This window comes from Glycine max, chromosome 7 (assembly GCF_000004515.6).
Source record: "Glycine max cultivar Williams 82 chromosome 7, Glycine_max_v4.0, whole genome shotgun sequence".
NCBI classification, from domain to species: Eukaryota; Viridiplantae; Streptophyta; class Magnoliopsida; order Fabales; family Fabaceae; genus Glycine; species Glycine max.
In genome coordinates, this window is record NC_038243.2 from 2,379,642 (window position 1) to 2,395,721 (window position 16,080).

The 16,080-nt window shown below is 33.2% G+C and overlaps 3 protein-coding genes across 4 annotated transcripts; 2 read left to right on the plus strand and 1 right to left on the minus strand.

The window, feature by feature from the left end:
- Nucleotides 1–3,824: 3,824 nt before the first annotated feature.
- LOC100775686 (phosphatidylcholine:diacylglycerol cholinephosphotransferase 1) lies at nucleotides 3,825–5,881 on the plus strand. 2 transcript variants are annotated; one of them, XM_003528267.5, is made up of 3 exons: nucleotides 3,825–4,393; nucleotides 4,590–4,727; nucleotides 5,155–5,881. In XM_003528267.5, the coding sequence occupies exons 1-3, from the start codon at nucleotides 4,043–4,045 to the stop codon at nucleotides 5,503–5,505; spliced, it is 840 nt and encodes a 279-aa protein (XP_003528315.1). In that variant the 5' UTR covers nucleotides 3,825–4,042; the 3' UTR covers nucleotides 5,506–5,881. The 2 variants fall into 2 exon arrangements, with proteins under 2 accessions (XP_003528315.1, XP_040873162.1); XM_041017228.1 differs by having other exon boundaries at nucleotides 3,944–4,509.
- Nucleotides 5,882–6,358: 477 nt separating this feature from the next.
- On the minus strand, nucleotides 6,359–9,559 carry LOC100818459 (protein POST-ILLUMINATION CHLOROPHYLL FLUORESCENCE INCREASE, chloroplastic). Its single transcript, XM_003528266.5, has 8 exons — nucleotides 9,286–9,559; nucleotides 8,498–8,621; nucleotides 8,157–8,241; nucleotides 7,995–8,073; nucleotides 7,439–7,552; nucleotides 7,243–7,355; nucleotides 6,698–6,808; nucleotides 6,359–6,603 (listed from the first exon to the last, which is right to left on the minus strand). The coding sequence occupies exons 1-8, from the start codon at nucleotides 9,365–9,367 to the stop codon at nucleotides 6,493–6,495; spliced, it is 819 nt and encodes a 272-aa protein (XP_003528314.1). The 5' UTR covers nucleotides 9,368–9,559; the 3' UTR covers nucleotides 6,359–6,492.
- Nucleotides 9,560–11,338: 1,779 nt separating this feature from the next.
- Nucleotides 11,339–13,399, plus strand: FAD5.1 (delta-7 desaturase). The gene is made up of 5 exons (XM_003529755.5): nucleotides 11,339–12,186; nucleotides 12,270–12,410; nucleotides 12,499–12,639; nucleotides 12,809–12,915; nucleotides 13,012–13,399. Exons 1-5 carry the CDS (start codon nucleotides 11,617–11,619, stop codon nucleotides 13,223–13,225), a joined length of 1,173 nt encoding a protein of 390 aa, XP_003529803.1. The 5' UTR covers nucleotides 11,339–11,616; the 3' UTR covers nucleotides 13,226–13,399.
- The last annotated feature ends 2,681 nt before the right edge of the window (nucleotides 13,400–16,080 follow it).

Genomic DNA, 16,080 nt, shown 5'->3' on the forward strand with positions numbered 1-16,080 from the left:
CAGATCTGAAGAGTCCTCCCTTGAGATAGAAAAAACAAAATCATGTTACATAATCACCTTTACTATGAGCTGCCATATTGATAACGGAAGTTAAAATAACAATAATATGACACATACACAATCCAGATCAGAGTATGGAAAAAGCATAGCTATTAATATATATGACAAGTATGAAGAGTAGAAACACATTAATTTAGACAAACATTAATTTTAATAACATTTAATATTTAAAATAATTTTATCAAGACCAATCACACCCAATTTTAAAATAAACAAGCTACTGTGCCAAAAAATGATACCAAAAAAAAAAAATAAGCAGGCTAATATCTGATAGGTCAGGGTAGTTATTGGGCTTTGGTCCCTTTGTTTGAAAACAAAATCTAATAAAACTTCCTAAAAACCAATAATATATCAGAGGATAAGAAAAAATGTCATTGCAAAACATGTACTTTTGAATAATTTTCACTTTTGTGTAAATTATATATCTAATGACAACTATATACATATTTTAAATAACAAGTTTTAAACTTGAAATATAAGGAGAGCGCTTAAGAAAAGAAGTTATCATGTATAGTAGATTCATAGACATACATATTCATTTTCTACAAAAGAATCGGTTATTTGTGTTGTATGACAATGACTGTCAAACAGATGATATAAATTCCTTTGTTGTAATTATTATTATCGACGTAGGCACGTAATACAACTATGAGGTATTGGCCCTGCAGAGACACTTTCTTATGCAAACCAAGAGAAACAGCATGTCACCCACGTGCTTGACGCCACTCCATTTCGTCTTCTTTTATGACGCATGTGAGGTTCAGAATTTTTCTGTCTTCATATTTATAGCTTGTAATTGCCTTCATTCTGTTCAGAGAATGGAAATGGTAGTTAGTGGTTGACATCATTTGTGATTTACTCATGAAACTTAATTGTCTTTTCATGTATCATGTATTGAATGTTTTATAATCTGTACCATTTGTATTTGTATGTTTGGGAGAGTAGTTTAGAAAGAAAAAGTCTTCACAGTGAGATGTTTAAGAAAAGAGATTTTAAGATATTTGTTAATTAATCCAAAAATATACTCAGATCCGTTTGTTTACAAAGATAGATAGTAAAAAAAGAAAAGGATTGAATAATAAAATGACGTGAGACTCATTTTTATATTTTACTTTAAATCAAAAATTTTATCTTTCTATTTTTTTTTCTCTGCCAAATCGACCCTGGAAGTGGAGTGCAACTAATTTTCACTCCGATCTTCACCTCATAAATTTCGTCCACTCCTATTGTGAGTAGAATGTGTTTAATGTTTAAAGCCAAAAACGATCATGTGTGAGTAGAATATGTTGCTGTATTCTTTTTTTGATTTTTTTTTTCTATTTTTAACTTTTGAGGTTATTTTTGCAATACTACAAGAAAGGTGGCCAATTTCTGAAATTTGAATCCTAATCTTGGTCCAACCATATAATATATATATATAGATGATATTTTTATTATTTCCTCACTAGCATTGCTTTGCTTCTTTGTGAAATTTACTCTGAAGTGCTGCTATATAATTTTTGGTAAAAGGCAGCATTGTATTTTGTTCATTGTAACTCTTATATTATTCAAAGGTTGTTTTGCTGCCCTTTTCGTTTTGACTCATGAATATTTTGTCTTCCAATTCCAAACTATACTGCTACATATGTATTATTATTTGCAATTTATCAAAAGGATAACCAACTTATCCTTTGATTTTTTTTGCCTTGTATGATGGTCATGTTTACCGTCTTTCCTTGAGAGGGTCATAGACTTAGCGTTCTTTGTTGAAGAGATAGGTTCGTCTCTTGGCTAGGTAGTTTTGTTGCGTAAAATTTTTCAATGGCTCACTTTGTCTGTGGATTATGGGTACATGCATGTTTTTAATTTCTTTGAGATGTCCTGTTGACAAACTTATTGTTGGGGTTCAACTTGTAGGCACACGTGCATGGTGGAAAAGTGACTGATTTGTCATTGTCCCAATAGATGATTAATCGATTAGTATGTGCATCTAATGTTTTTCATAATTAAATAATATTTGGTAATTATCCAAATTTTTTCATCTTTACTCATTTTTCACTTTTATTTTTTAATTTTATTCACCATCCTGCAATAGAGATTTTGATTGCGAGATTTGAAAATTATTTACCATTTTGATTCTTCTTATAACAAATCTACGGTTTGATCAAATTTTGTGAAATAATTTTAGCATTTTTTAAAAAATCAATATATTGTTACTTGTGAATGAAAATGTAGGTTATTATCAACGAGGGTTACTTCTCTATATACTCATTCATAAAATCAAACTACTACCAACATATTTGAGAACTATTTATTTACCTAGTTTGATGAACTTTGTTGATTCATACAGAAGTTATTAATGAATGTATATTCTTTCATCAACCCTTATGTAAAAAATAATGTAATCATATTATGAAGTAAAAAATGGATCGATACATAAAAGAAAGCACTTGAATATTGTATCGGAATTTATTGTTGTATTTCTTGTAATTTGTTGTATATATATATAAGAGTACAAGAATCTGTATACTAATTGCCTATAATTGTCTAGTCTATAATTGCCTATAATAGAAATCCTATACAATGATATAATTGCCTATGATAGAAATCCTATTTAAATATAATTATGATACGTTGCCTATAATTGCCGTTAGTGAGGTCAATTTTAGTGCCACGTGGACTATCCACGTGGCACTAAAGGATGACGTGACATGACACGTGGACGTGTCTGATGCCACGTCATTTGATGATAACAAAATGAGTAAATAGACAATTTAGTCCCTAACTTTGTACCCCTGTTGCATATTAGTCCCTAACTTAATGAAAAATTCAAAATAGTCTCTATCTTTTACATAAGTATTGCAAAATAGTCCTTCCGTTAAATTTTAAAGTAATGTTGTTAGTAAGTTCAATTTTAGTATCACGTCATTTGATGATGATAGAATGAGTGACTTCTTCAAATTTGATGGTTTTAAACCAATTGAGGCATATATACGAAAAAGAACTCACACACACTTGCACAAATAAAAAGAACCAAAAATCCACAGCAACAACCTTATCTCTGTAGCTGTCAACACCAATGGGCGAGGTCTGCATAACCATTCTCTTTTCCTCTTTTTTTTACTTCAATTACCATCAATGTATCATCTTGGGTTCTGATTTTTTTTGTGTGTTTTGAATAGGAAGAGAAAAAACCAGAGGAAAACAAAGTGGAGGAGAAAAAAGCAAATGAAGAAGAAAAGAAAGAAGAAGAGAAAAAACCAGAAGAATCAAAAGATGACAAGGAATCCAAGGAGGAATCTGCGCTGTCAGAAATCGTGCTAGGCACAACCTTTGCAATGCATGGACACTTTAAGCATGATTTCTGACATCTTTTAAGTTAGGGATTATTTTGCAACACTTATGCAAAAGATAGGGACTATTTTGAATTTTTCATTAAGTTAGGGACTAATATACAACAGGGGTACAAAGTCAGGGACTAAATTACCTATTTACTTGTTTTGTTATCATCAAATGTCGTGGCATCAGCACGTCCACGTGTCATGCCACGTCATCCTTTAGAACTTAACGGCGTTACTTTAAAACTTAACGGAAGGACTATTTTGCAACACTTATACAAAGATAGGGACTATTTTAAATTTAATATTAAATTAGGTACTAATATATAAAATGGGTATAATCTCAGAGACTAAATTGTCTATTCACTGTATTCGCAATTCTCATAATCTTCCCTGTGCGGCTGTGCGTGTAAATAACCATAGAGAATCACACCCACATCACATGCAATGCAAGACTAATTACCCCTTTGCATTTTTTTATTCTTAAAAAAAGAAAAAAATAGGAAAATTACCAAAAAAGAAAACTTCGTAGTCCTAGAAACGTAAAACCAACCTCAACCTAACATGGGAAACTCCGTCACCACTTTCCCTCTTCCGATTTTTATATCATTCGCCACATCCATTATTATGTCGTCCGCACTTAAAAAAAACGATCTCCAACGGTCATGAACGGCGGCGCTGAGGCCTCCGTCAATCACAGGCGCAGACACCAAGCAGCTTCCGCTAACGGCGTTAAGATAGCAAACGGGGCCATGGCGAAGCCGTCCTCGACGCTCTGCTACGACGCCTCGTTCATGAAATGGACCGTGGCGGATGCTGTCCACGTGGCGACGCATCATTGGATGCCGTGCTTATTCGCATTAGGGCTTCTCTTCTTCATGGCCGTGGAATACACGCTCCTCATGGTTCCGCCGTCGTCGCCGCCTTTCGATCTGGGCTTCATTGCCACGCGTTCCCTCCACGCACTCCTCGAGTCATCGCCGAATCTCAACACGCTCTTCGCCGGGCTCAATACGGTACGTCGTTTACACTTTCTCCAGATCTGAACGAATCGGGACACTTTTTTTTTCTGGTTTCGGATTTCGTTGTGGGCAATTGGGAGATCGAATTTGTTTGGAGGAAATGCAAATGGGTTGGTCTCAAAATCTGATCTTTTTACTGCTTTTTTGGTTTTAGTATTCATTTTGCATTAATGGGTTTTGACATGGATAGGTGTTTGTGGGGATGCAAACGAGTTATATCTTATGGACGTGGCTGATTGAAGGACGCCCCAGAGCCACGATTTCAGCATTGTTCATGTTCACATGCCGTGGAATTTTAGGGTACTCCACCCAGCTCCCATTGCCTCAGGTGATTCATTACTTCATCAACCAAAGTTTCAATTTTTTTCATTATTTTAATCTTTTTTTATTACTACCTACCCAGGATTTTTTATACCTTCATTCAATGACTTTTAAATGTTATCATATTTTTTATTGAATAACGTTGTAAATCTTTTTATAGATTAAACTATTCACTTGCTCTCTATGTTTATTCTCTTTTAAGTTTTGGTCCTTTACCAAAAAAAAAAAAACTCTAAATTTAGTCTGTATGCCAAGTTTTATAGCAATCTTATACGAAAAGAGTCATATCTAGTGATAGCAATGGACCAAAACTTAACTAACATGCAGGTTTAGTGACTAAAATCTCTATTTTTCTGATATAGGAACTAAAACCATAACTTTTTTTTATACAATGTATAAAAATTAAACTAATTTATTTATTTGGTGTTGAACAGGGATTTTTGGGCTCGGGTGTGGATTTCCCAGTTGGGAACGTGTCGTTTTTCTTGTTTTTTTCGGGGCATGTTGCGGGTTCAGTGATTGCTTCCTTGGACATGAGGAGGATGCAGAGGTGGGAACTGGCTTGGACTTTTGATGTGCTCAATGTTTTGCAAGCTGTGAGGTTGCTGGGTACAAGAGGACATTACACTATTGATTTGGCCGTAGGGGTTGGTGCTGGAATTCTCTTTGATTCTTTAGCTGGCAAGTACGAAGATAGCAAAAGGAATGCTGCTCTATCCACAACCCACAGAGCACAATTTGATTGCGTCAACAATGTGGATATAGCTAAAAAAATTAACAAATGATCATGGAAAAGTACACATGGAGTGTAAAAGTACAAGGGTGAGTGAGAGGGCAAGAGTCTGAATTGTAAAAAAGATAAGAAAAGGTCAGAGAGTGATATATATCATTATTAGGAGTAGTCTTAAATCTTAATTACCGCGTAATTTTAAATCTGATTTATTTTAGTTTTTATAACCTGTTATTATAGTGGAGTCTAGGTTGGAATTCGGTTGCCATGATCCCATGATTGATTGCTCTGGGTGTTGTTCCCACTTTGTGGACGGCAGTGCGTGTTAAAGGATGTTGATTGTAACATCAAATTTTAAGATTTTATTTTAGTTGATTCATAGTCATTGGAGAACTATGACTGCATTAAATTTTGATTTGATTTGATTTTAATTTGAATATAATGGTTATTATGCAAGTTTCCTTTTCTTTGGTCCCCAAAGACAAATCGGATGGACAAATGCGAAAATTCCACCAAATTCAAACTATACAAGAAAATCTGAAACTTATGAGCTGGTTAAGAAAATTCCTTCCCATGAATGAAATCGCAGTAGAGCTCATTGATCGGTGCCACTTTACCCAAGCATGTACTAGTAGTAAATTGTAGTTTTGGTAATATTATTAGTTTAGTCCGTTGGGATTAGATTCAACTTTTTACAAAATCAATTCTAATTCCACGTTGAATGTCAAAAACATCAAATACTAGTTGTTTTTATTTTTTCAGTTTTTCACCATGATTTTGAGGGTCAGAATCAATTCTTGTAATTATCCAAACACACTGTATGTATACTTTTCTCAAATAAATTACACTTTCAACTAGACAAGGAAAGAGAAAAACTTGTTTCTATAGTAACAGATTAAGGAGAGAAATAAGGTAACAAGACCAGCAATTGCCTATGTCCAATGTTGAGAGTGGAATTTACAATATACACTGTGTACTTAAAACCAACATAAAGTATGATCGAAATGAATATTTATGCAAAGTATAATGCTATTCTTCAGACTCAATCCAATTCAATTGTACATGTTCCATCATCTACATTGGCTAGCGGGTTGTACAGGTGCGAACTAGGATCTGTGCATCCTAAAACAAAATTCAGATCGCAGCGATCACCCTGCATGGATGTTCTCATTCATCATTAAGAAAGTGACAGTGTTCCAAGGAGAAGCAATGATTTAAAGAGTAAAGAAATTGAAGAATTTACTCACCCCTTCTTTTGACAAATTACCAATCATAGCACATTTGGTTATAATTTTATTTGTGTCTGGAAATATTGCTTGCTCACATGCTCCTTCTTTACTCAGTTCCTCAGCCAAGCCCTACCACAATAGTACACCCAATTCAGGGTCATGTTAACTAATACTCTAAAAGATTCCATTGTTGTACTTTTGGTTTCTTTAATAACTCATCAGTGTCAAAATTGATGTACTAAATTCTCACAAGCTCGAATATACTTGTCTTGTAATGCTGTCTTATAAAAACAATAGGTAGAACTCATTCTTCACTACTTGACTAATGTTTTCTTTTGGGGCTAAACTATATAGCTTTGCCAACAACCTCCTTTTAGAATGAAAAATTTAGTAATCTTAAAATCAAATATGAAACTATCAAACATATATGGGCCTTTAATTCACAGATCTACAAGTGCTGCCTTTGCTTTTATCTTATTTCCTCAAAAGACAGATTGAGAGTTTGATTATAAAGCTAGAATGACTTTTGTATTAAGCTAGAAATTGTGTGGCTGGCTATTTACCTTATTAAAGAAGTCAATTGGCTTGTTTTGTAATGCCTTGGGAACTTGAAACTGTAGTCTATATGGACCATCCCAGTCTACTCCATTTGTAAATGAAAAGATCAAGTTCAAAGCTGCACAAAAAAGAGAAGTTAGCAAGAAAAAACTGAATGATTTTGTCAGCAAAATATATCAAGAAACAAGAATACCAAACTACCATGCTTAGGAATGCATATCTGAATGGAATATATTGGGGCATCAGCTTTGCCTCGATCTTTTCTAAGCATGGCCCTTGGCTCACCACCGCACATAATTGGCTGATTAAAACCTCCTGAATGGATTAAATTTCACTAGTCAGTTGGAAAAAATATGACCACCGAAACGAATAAGTATGACATCTTAACCTCTACAATCTAAGAAAGCAGTATAGTCAGATTATTCATTACAACAATTAGATATTACACAAAATTACGTTATTTCAAACATATTGTTGATCAATGTCAATTGAAACTTCTTTTATTGCAGAATAGGCCTCAGCAGGTAGTATGGAACCTTTCTCGAGGCTCAACAAAAATTTTCATAATTTTTTTCAAGTTGCAACATAGTTTCCATTGACTCCAAACATACATGCTAATTCTGAATTACGATGTGTAATTTATATCGCTTGTTCTTGGTGCAGTTTATGTCTGTTTATAATGAATCCAAATATTTTTCCTTACAAATGCAATGGCAAATGACATTTTTGGGCAACCAAGTAACATTGCAAAAATTACCATTAAAAGCAATTCCAAATTCTTCATTAGGGACAAGTTGAGTTGCAGCTGGATTATAGAAAAGTTTTAGCTTTTCTCCCTGCCAAAATTTGTAAATTTTTTTACTGAAAGATAATTGATTGAATAACAAGCAATGAGTTAACTCAATACTTTTATACTTACTGAAGTAGGAGGGAGGCCATTCATGGTTTTCCAATAGACAGCAGCCCTCCCAATTTCAAACTTAGCCCATGATGGAAGCTTGTACCTGTAGACAATGATTGTAGATAATGGTATTGTAATAATGTTATCCAAAATTAACTTTTATTCTGGGAAACATTGAACATCATCCCACCTATTCATTATTTAGTTTCCAATTTATAAAACGCCTTTCATAATGTACAAGCAAAAGCAAAGGTCTACAAAAATTCGGGATGCTCATTTTTCCCATTGCAGGTGACACTATCATTGTAAAGGAAGGAAAGACAAAAGTAGAAAAAGGTATTAAGAAGGGGAATTCATACTCTTGAATTTCCTCAGTTGTTGTTGTTGTTGCAACAGCAGCAGCACTGATTTTTTTGCTAAATTTCACATGCTTTTTCTTCACAAGGTAACTTCTTGGTGACGAAACATTGAGAAAAGGAGTAGCTACATGAGAAATGATAAGTGTTACATTTGAAAAGGCATAGACTAATTTAACTCTTTTGATATACAAGGTAGTTCACACTCCTTTTCATTTGTCATAATTGGTCCTCTTCAATTTGATGATACTATATCATACCGATATTGTTAAGATGGAAAATTGACGTTCGGATTCAGATTAAGATGTTGAAAGAGAAATGCTTGTGCAGAAATCTAATCGAAAAAAAATAGTATTTCCTAGGAGACTAAAAATTATCAAAGGACTCTGTAATATGAAACTCTTATGAAATTTGAATGGTTATAACAATCCACCAGCTACTTCTTACCCAATAATTGAGAAATAATTTAAGGAAAAAAATAGTAAAAAGTTAGATCAGATAATAAGGTTTTTTAGCTTTATTAAAGTTCTGATGCAATGTCAATATAATGATAATTTATTCTGATTCCTACTTTGGTGGAGAAACTTTCTTCTAGGACTCTTAACAGAACAATAGCCGCAGCCAAGAAAGATATAATTATATAAAAGTACCCATATAATAAAAAATTATGAAAATTCACATCACATGGTCCTTTGCAGCAAAATCTTAAAGTTTCATATAACATAACATATTATTGGAGACAAAGACGCAATAAAAATGAAATAAACACGCATTAGATTAGAGAGACTGACCAAGCGTGTTTGGAATGGTAGGAGGCACAGGCAAGCATGGTTGCGTGGAAGATGCAAAGATTGACGCATTCGTTGCAGCCATGAATCACACTATTTTGGTACCTCCTTGCTATTGGATTGGAATAAGGTAAGGTGCTGAAAAGAGAAGAGCCGTAGTGATATCTAACAACTGAACATGTCCAAATTTATAATAGCCAAGAGATACCAAGAGATAAATGATATTTTTCAGTGTGCGTGTCAGAAAGTGTGAAGTGGCAAATGGCATGGCACATCAACAACACCTCGAAGCCAAGATTTTTAAGAAGATAATAACACCTCCAAGTCAAGATTTTTAAGAAGATAATAACACCTCCAAGCCAAGATTTTTAAGAAGATATATTAGTCAAATTTGGAAGTGGTTTTTGAAACATAAAAAACAAGTAAATGCTAATATAAACGCTTTTACAAATTTTTCTTTCAAAAGGAAAATTATTTATTATTTTAAAAACAGAAAATATTTAATATTTAATATTTGAATAATTAAAAGCATTTAATATGATGTTGTCAAAACACTCATTAAAGATTCTCTATAATACTCAAAAACAAAAAATAAAAAATTACTACATGCACCCTTTTACAAAAAGGTGTACTCCTTTTCTCCTATTTATAAGAAATATAGAGTTATTTTAGATGTATCAATTATTATTATTTTATATTTTAATTTATTGTGAAATCTATTAATAATCACCCACTCATTCTTATGTCACAAAGTTGCTCCAAAATTGGCATGGTTCTAAGATGTACAATCTAATCAATCTCTCTCTATATATTTGTAATAATATATAGTATTTATATTTATTGATATAAATGGTGCACTTTTGCCCTATGTGACCAAATGCTAAGTGTTCCAGATTTAATATAGCTAAGAGTTTGTATTTATCGAGTTCTTTCTGATTTTATGGCTTTCAAGTTCATTTTTCATCGCTGGAATTTCTAGTTATATCATTACATGCCCTTAGCCTTTCTAAACTTCTATATTGTTAGTTTCTTCATTAGTCAATTGCTACCTATTGTTTTTTTGTCTGGTGCTGCAGTGAATTTCATCAAATGGTTTCTTTAGTCTAAATCTAGCAGAGTTAGTCTTATTGATCTTGCTAGACAGAACTAGTAGAAGAAGCTAGCTAAGGAACATAATTTTTTGAATTAGTTTATTTTCTATAGATGGCAGTGGTACATATTATCATGAATTGCTCGATGATTGTCCAGATGGAAACGAAAAAGCTATATCCTGGATGGAGGTGTTGGAATTGAGTAATTTTGTCACATTGCATTCAGGCATAATTACCAATAGGTCTGTAGTTCTGATAATGACATTTTTACTCATTATTTGGTCATTTCATGCTGAAATATTTTTGTCATTTTAGAGATGTTTGACTGAAGTCTACTGCCCTTTTTGTGCTCCTGTCATGCACAGAATTTTTAATATCACTCGTTGATGATTTCTCTCGGGCTAGCAACACTTACATTGGAAAGCTGAAGTTAGTCTCATATCTCTCTGCTTCTTGTATTATAAATTTCTACTGTTGACTTGATCTGTAAGCACTAAGTGCTTATGATGGCAATTGGGTTATTACTTGCCGCTGTATAACTGAATTTTGTATATTTTTACTGCATTTTGTTTGTAATTAGTGTTGTGAAAATTAATTTAGATCCGATTGTGATTGTATTTTTACTTGATCTGCTTCTTGTCTTTGTAATTAGTGTGCAGGAGGTCATGTGCTGTCATCATACCAAAAACCTAATTTGTGCATAGGAAATGTCTGTTATGGTAAGTGGTTGGTCTATGTGTATTTTAATCTGATGGAACTTGCATTCTTTACAATTTACTCTTCTCCCATTTTCAAAGGTTGAAGCAAATCACACTAAAAACATAGTAATCCAAAAATCTTGGAATTTAATTTACACAAACCTATACAAGTTCTCATCTTCCACAAATCAACAGGAAGAACGAAATGCTCTATTTTTCAGGATCTAAATTGAAGTTCAGTAGTAGAAGAAAAGAGATTATCTTTTAAATTAGTAATGCTGACAGAGGCAAAAGCAAGGGTTTAATCTGGACCTTATTAGGCGAATCCCTCTAGCCAATGTGATTCATAGGCCAACACAGCCTTATCCTCTCTATTCCCACTTTAACTCCACCCTACATTTTTCTCTTCACCGGCTACACCACAAGTGGTTTTTTTAGTTGGTCACTTGCACATCACAATCAACCTCACCACATAAAAACCCAAACCCAAACCCAAAATCCCTCCAACACAACATAAAACAACACAACACCATTCAATTCCCTTCATGGCTCTCCTCACCTCCCAACCTAAAAAACCCATTCTCCATCGCTTCACCACCCTTCACCGCCCACTTCCACGCTTAGATAGAACCGTTCTTGGTCTTGGCTCCTTCTCTCACAATACTCTCTCCATTAAAAAATTTAACTTTAACCCAAAGCAAACCAAAATTTCCCTTAAAAACAACCCCTTTACCTATAATTTGGCAGTGACAGCCAAAGCCAATGCCAATGCTGCATTTGGAGAAGGTTTGGAGGCAGGGGAGGTGACATTGAAACACAGAAAGATTTTGTTGTCTGAGGTTGAGGTGAAGAGACAGAGAAGAGTCTTCTTTGGGAGGAAATGGAACTCTTTGGATGTTGGCACTGCTGGAATTGTGTTGGCCATGCATCTCCTTTGCCTCTTTGCTCCTTTCCATTTCAATTGGCCAGCTTTTAGGGTGGCTGTGGCTCTCTATATTGTCACTGGCCTATTTGGCATCACTCTTTCTTTCCATAGGAACCTTTCTCACAGGAGTTTCAAGCTTCCCAAATGGCTTGAATACTTCTTTGCCTATTGTGGGGTCCTGGCTCTTCAGGTGAATTTTGTTTCTTCAAAACCTTTCTTCATTCTTTTTTTTTTCTGTCTCTTTCTTCATGCTTTGGTTTTTTGGTGATGCAGGGGAATCCAATTGACTGGGTGAGCACCCATAGATACCATCACCAGTTTTGTGATTCTGAGAGAGATCCTCATAGCCCAACTGAAGGATTCTGGTTCAGCCATATGAGTTGGCTATTTGATACCAGTTCTGTCATAGAAAGGGTATGTATGATATACATCTTCTGAATAAGCAAACAACCTTAATTAATGAATTTGCAAAATTATTGTGGGATATGTTATACATGTGCAGTGTGGAGAAGCCAACAATGTTGGTGATTTAGAGAAACAATCCTTCTATAGATTTCTCCGAAGCTCTTACCTTGTCCATCCTTTTGCTTTGGGAGCCCTTCTATATGCAGCAGGAGGATTTCCTTTCCTTGTTTGGGGAATGGTACCAAAACTTTCTTTCATTTTACTTTTAGTTTTAAAAGATGTTATTTTGCTTAATTGAGTCCATTGGTTAAGTAAAACCCATAACAGAACAGAGAAAATTAAAAGGTCCAATTTGGAAGGCTATTCCAAGTTACATGTTTTTTATATGTATAAATATATAAACGCAGGGAGTGAGGATTGTTTGGGTTTATCATATAACCTGGTTTGTAAACTCAGCTTGCCATGTCTGGGGGAATCAGGCATGGAACACCAGGGAATTGTCCAGAAATAATTGGTATTTTTTTTTTACCTTAAATTTTTCATAGTTTAGTAATTGGTTTGAGTTCACAAGTTATTGTTCTTAATATATAATCCATTCAAAATTTCTTAGGTGGGTGGCGTTGCTTGCATTTGGTGAGGGTTGGCACAATAACCACCATGCTTTTGAGTACTCAGCTAGACATGGACTAGAGTGGTGGCAACTAGACATGACTTGGTACGTTGTGAGATTTCTCGAAGCTATTGGATTGGCCACTGACGTCAAGTTACCCACTGAGAGTCACAAGCAGAAAATGGCACTCAATAGTGATCCAATAGACACATGAAACACAATGAATGATAACAAAATGAAAGAAAAAGGATTTTAGAGGTACTTGTTGATGGCACAAAACCTTTGGTAGGGAAATTGTTCTTTTGGGTCTTACTTTCAGCCATCACGAGTGCTGGATTTGACCATGTATATGGGACTAGAAATAATATAACTATAGATTGACACAAAATAATATTTAGTTATTATCTTATTATATTGCGAATGAAAGTCGGTTATTCAGCTTGACTGAAAGTCGGTTTAAGGGGGTGATTTTGTACTCAATTGAATTGAAATGATTTTGGGTTGAAAGTGGTGGGATGGGTGTTTGTTCGGGGTGATTTCGGATTGTTATGTAAAAAAAATGTGAGTTTCATTGGATTAAATTTTTATCCCAAAATGAGATGAATTGGAGTGAATTTGGACTTTTAAAATTGTCTCGAAGAACTCGTGACCTTGGATGTTTAAACTGGATTGGAATATATCATGTCAAATTGATCAGATAATTGATTATTATATTAGCATAATCATCGATTATGTATCTATTAAATTAGTAAAAATTGAATATAATTAGTGTGAGGTTTGTAACATGATCAATTATGCTTATAGCATAGTTGATTATGTGGTCAAATAAAATTGCATAATTGATTATGTTATTTACATAATCAACTAACAATGTAATTCTAAAAAAAATGATTACTTAAAGAAGAACCTTTTTCATTACATGGGGTAAAATTGTCATTTGCTTCATTTCTATTTTTTTAACTTTTTCATTTTATTATTTACCTATTAATTTAATTCAAAATTTTCATCTTTTTTATACTCTCTTTCATCTCAACCAAACAACTTCACTTTCTACTCTCTTTTCATTTTTTTCATGTCTTTTCATTTCTTATACTTTCATCTCACTTCATTCTTCTTTATCAAACACTATCTAAAGGACAAGGCACAATCTCATTGAGATTGAGGTCTCCCCATGATGTGATTAAACTCTTCGGACATCTAAATAGATAGACAGATCATCTATATTTTTTGGTTTCCCACATTTTATTTCAGAGACAAATTATGTTTGAGACATGGTTAAATACTAAATGTGAACAACTCTCCAGATAGAAATTCAAATCTTTATTCATTACGTTGTAGGAAATTAGCGCCTGATGCTGGACCCAAGCTCCGTTGGCCACAGATTATATAATTGAATGGAAAAAATTTAGACTATCTTTAAGATGATAAACAATTTTATTATGCTTCCTTGTTCATATCAAGGCAATTGGCTCCACAGTACTCCCATTTGGGGAAACGCTGTATGCTTTCTCCAAAAGTTGGTAGATATTCACTGTATGTATAATAACGCAAACTCTGGTTCTGACGCCAAAAACTCATAATTTCATTAGAGACTAAGTGTGTGTTTCTTTTTCGTGTTAATTTACACAAATTTTGGAGCATGTAAACCGAAAAGGCAATACTAATTCTCAACGCATTTCCAAACACAAATGTGAAACGTTTTATTGTATTGGTCCCTCCACATTTCAAGGCAATGGCATTTGAAATTTTCAACCAAACATTGAGCACTAGAATCACATGTTATAATTTTATAATTCTTTACTAAAATAATGGTGAGTATAGCATTCTGCCTAAGTATTTGTGCATTTGATGCTTATTAGATGATTGAGTCAATAGTCTTGGCATGGAGATTTATTTGTTTGTTTAAACTGAAATGTGAACTTATTGAAAACGTATACTTCTACGCTATAATTTACTTGAAAGGTTGTGAAACCATATTTTGCTTCTACAGTAGTTTTATACACCGTCCATGTTTTTGGGTCTTTCTCTTTCGCTTCACCGACCAGTTAAATATGGAGGATTCATTGTTGATTTATCATGTGTTACACAATAGACGAGCAACTTCTTCATGGTGGATCTAAAAGAATAAACACTTCAATCTTTAAGATTCTCCACGTGCAATAGTGAGAGGATAAGAATGCTAGTCAACACATACCCCCACTGACTACTGCGTTTTTGTTTTTTTCTGCTTCTTACTACGCTAAATTCTTTGGAAAACATCATCGGCAAATTATAAAAATTGAAATAAGGGGTTCAAATAAATTTAAAAAAAGAAATAAATATAATATATATATATATATATATGCATTACTAGCAGTATAAAAGTTTTTTATATAGGAAAAACAAAACACACCAAATGAATAAAGAAAAAAAATAGCATCAAAATAACGCCCACGGTAGGCTTGAACTGACGACTACAAAACAAAGTTAAAAATTTTATGCTCTATAAACTCAGTTAGATAGACAATAAAATGAATAAATAATATAATGTTTTATATTTGTTATAATTATGTGCATGATCATAATTTAGAAATGTTTTACATGAGTAACTATATAAAAAAAATTGATGTCACACTTTAACTCAAAATTTAAATTTATGAGTTTTTTTTTATTGATGTTCAACTTTTTCATTTTTATTTAATGTAAGACTTTGTCTCACATTTGCGCTTCCGCCTTCTCTAAAACCAAAACCAACACGGAAGGATTAATATTCAAAGAATTTCTTTAACCTCAATATAACTTATGCATTCTAATTAAATTCCTTGAGCTTTCATTCTTTAGAGTGAATTTTTTTCCAATTTACTATCTTTCAATGTGGCTTCTACATCAAACTAAATACATTATATTTTATCATTTAAAAAATCAAATATTATTATTTAAATTTAATCAATGTCAAGTTATTTAGTTATTAATATTAAAAAATTTCATACATATAAATTTGAAGTCTATATATTTAAATTTTTACACAATTTATTTTCATAATTTACTGCTTAATTTTAAATATTTTATCTATTAAAAAAATAATAAAAT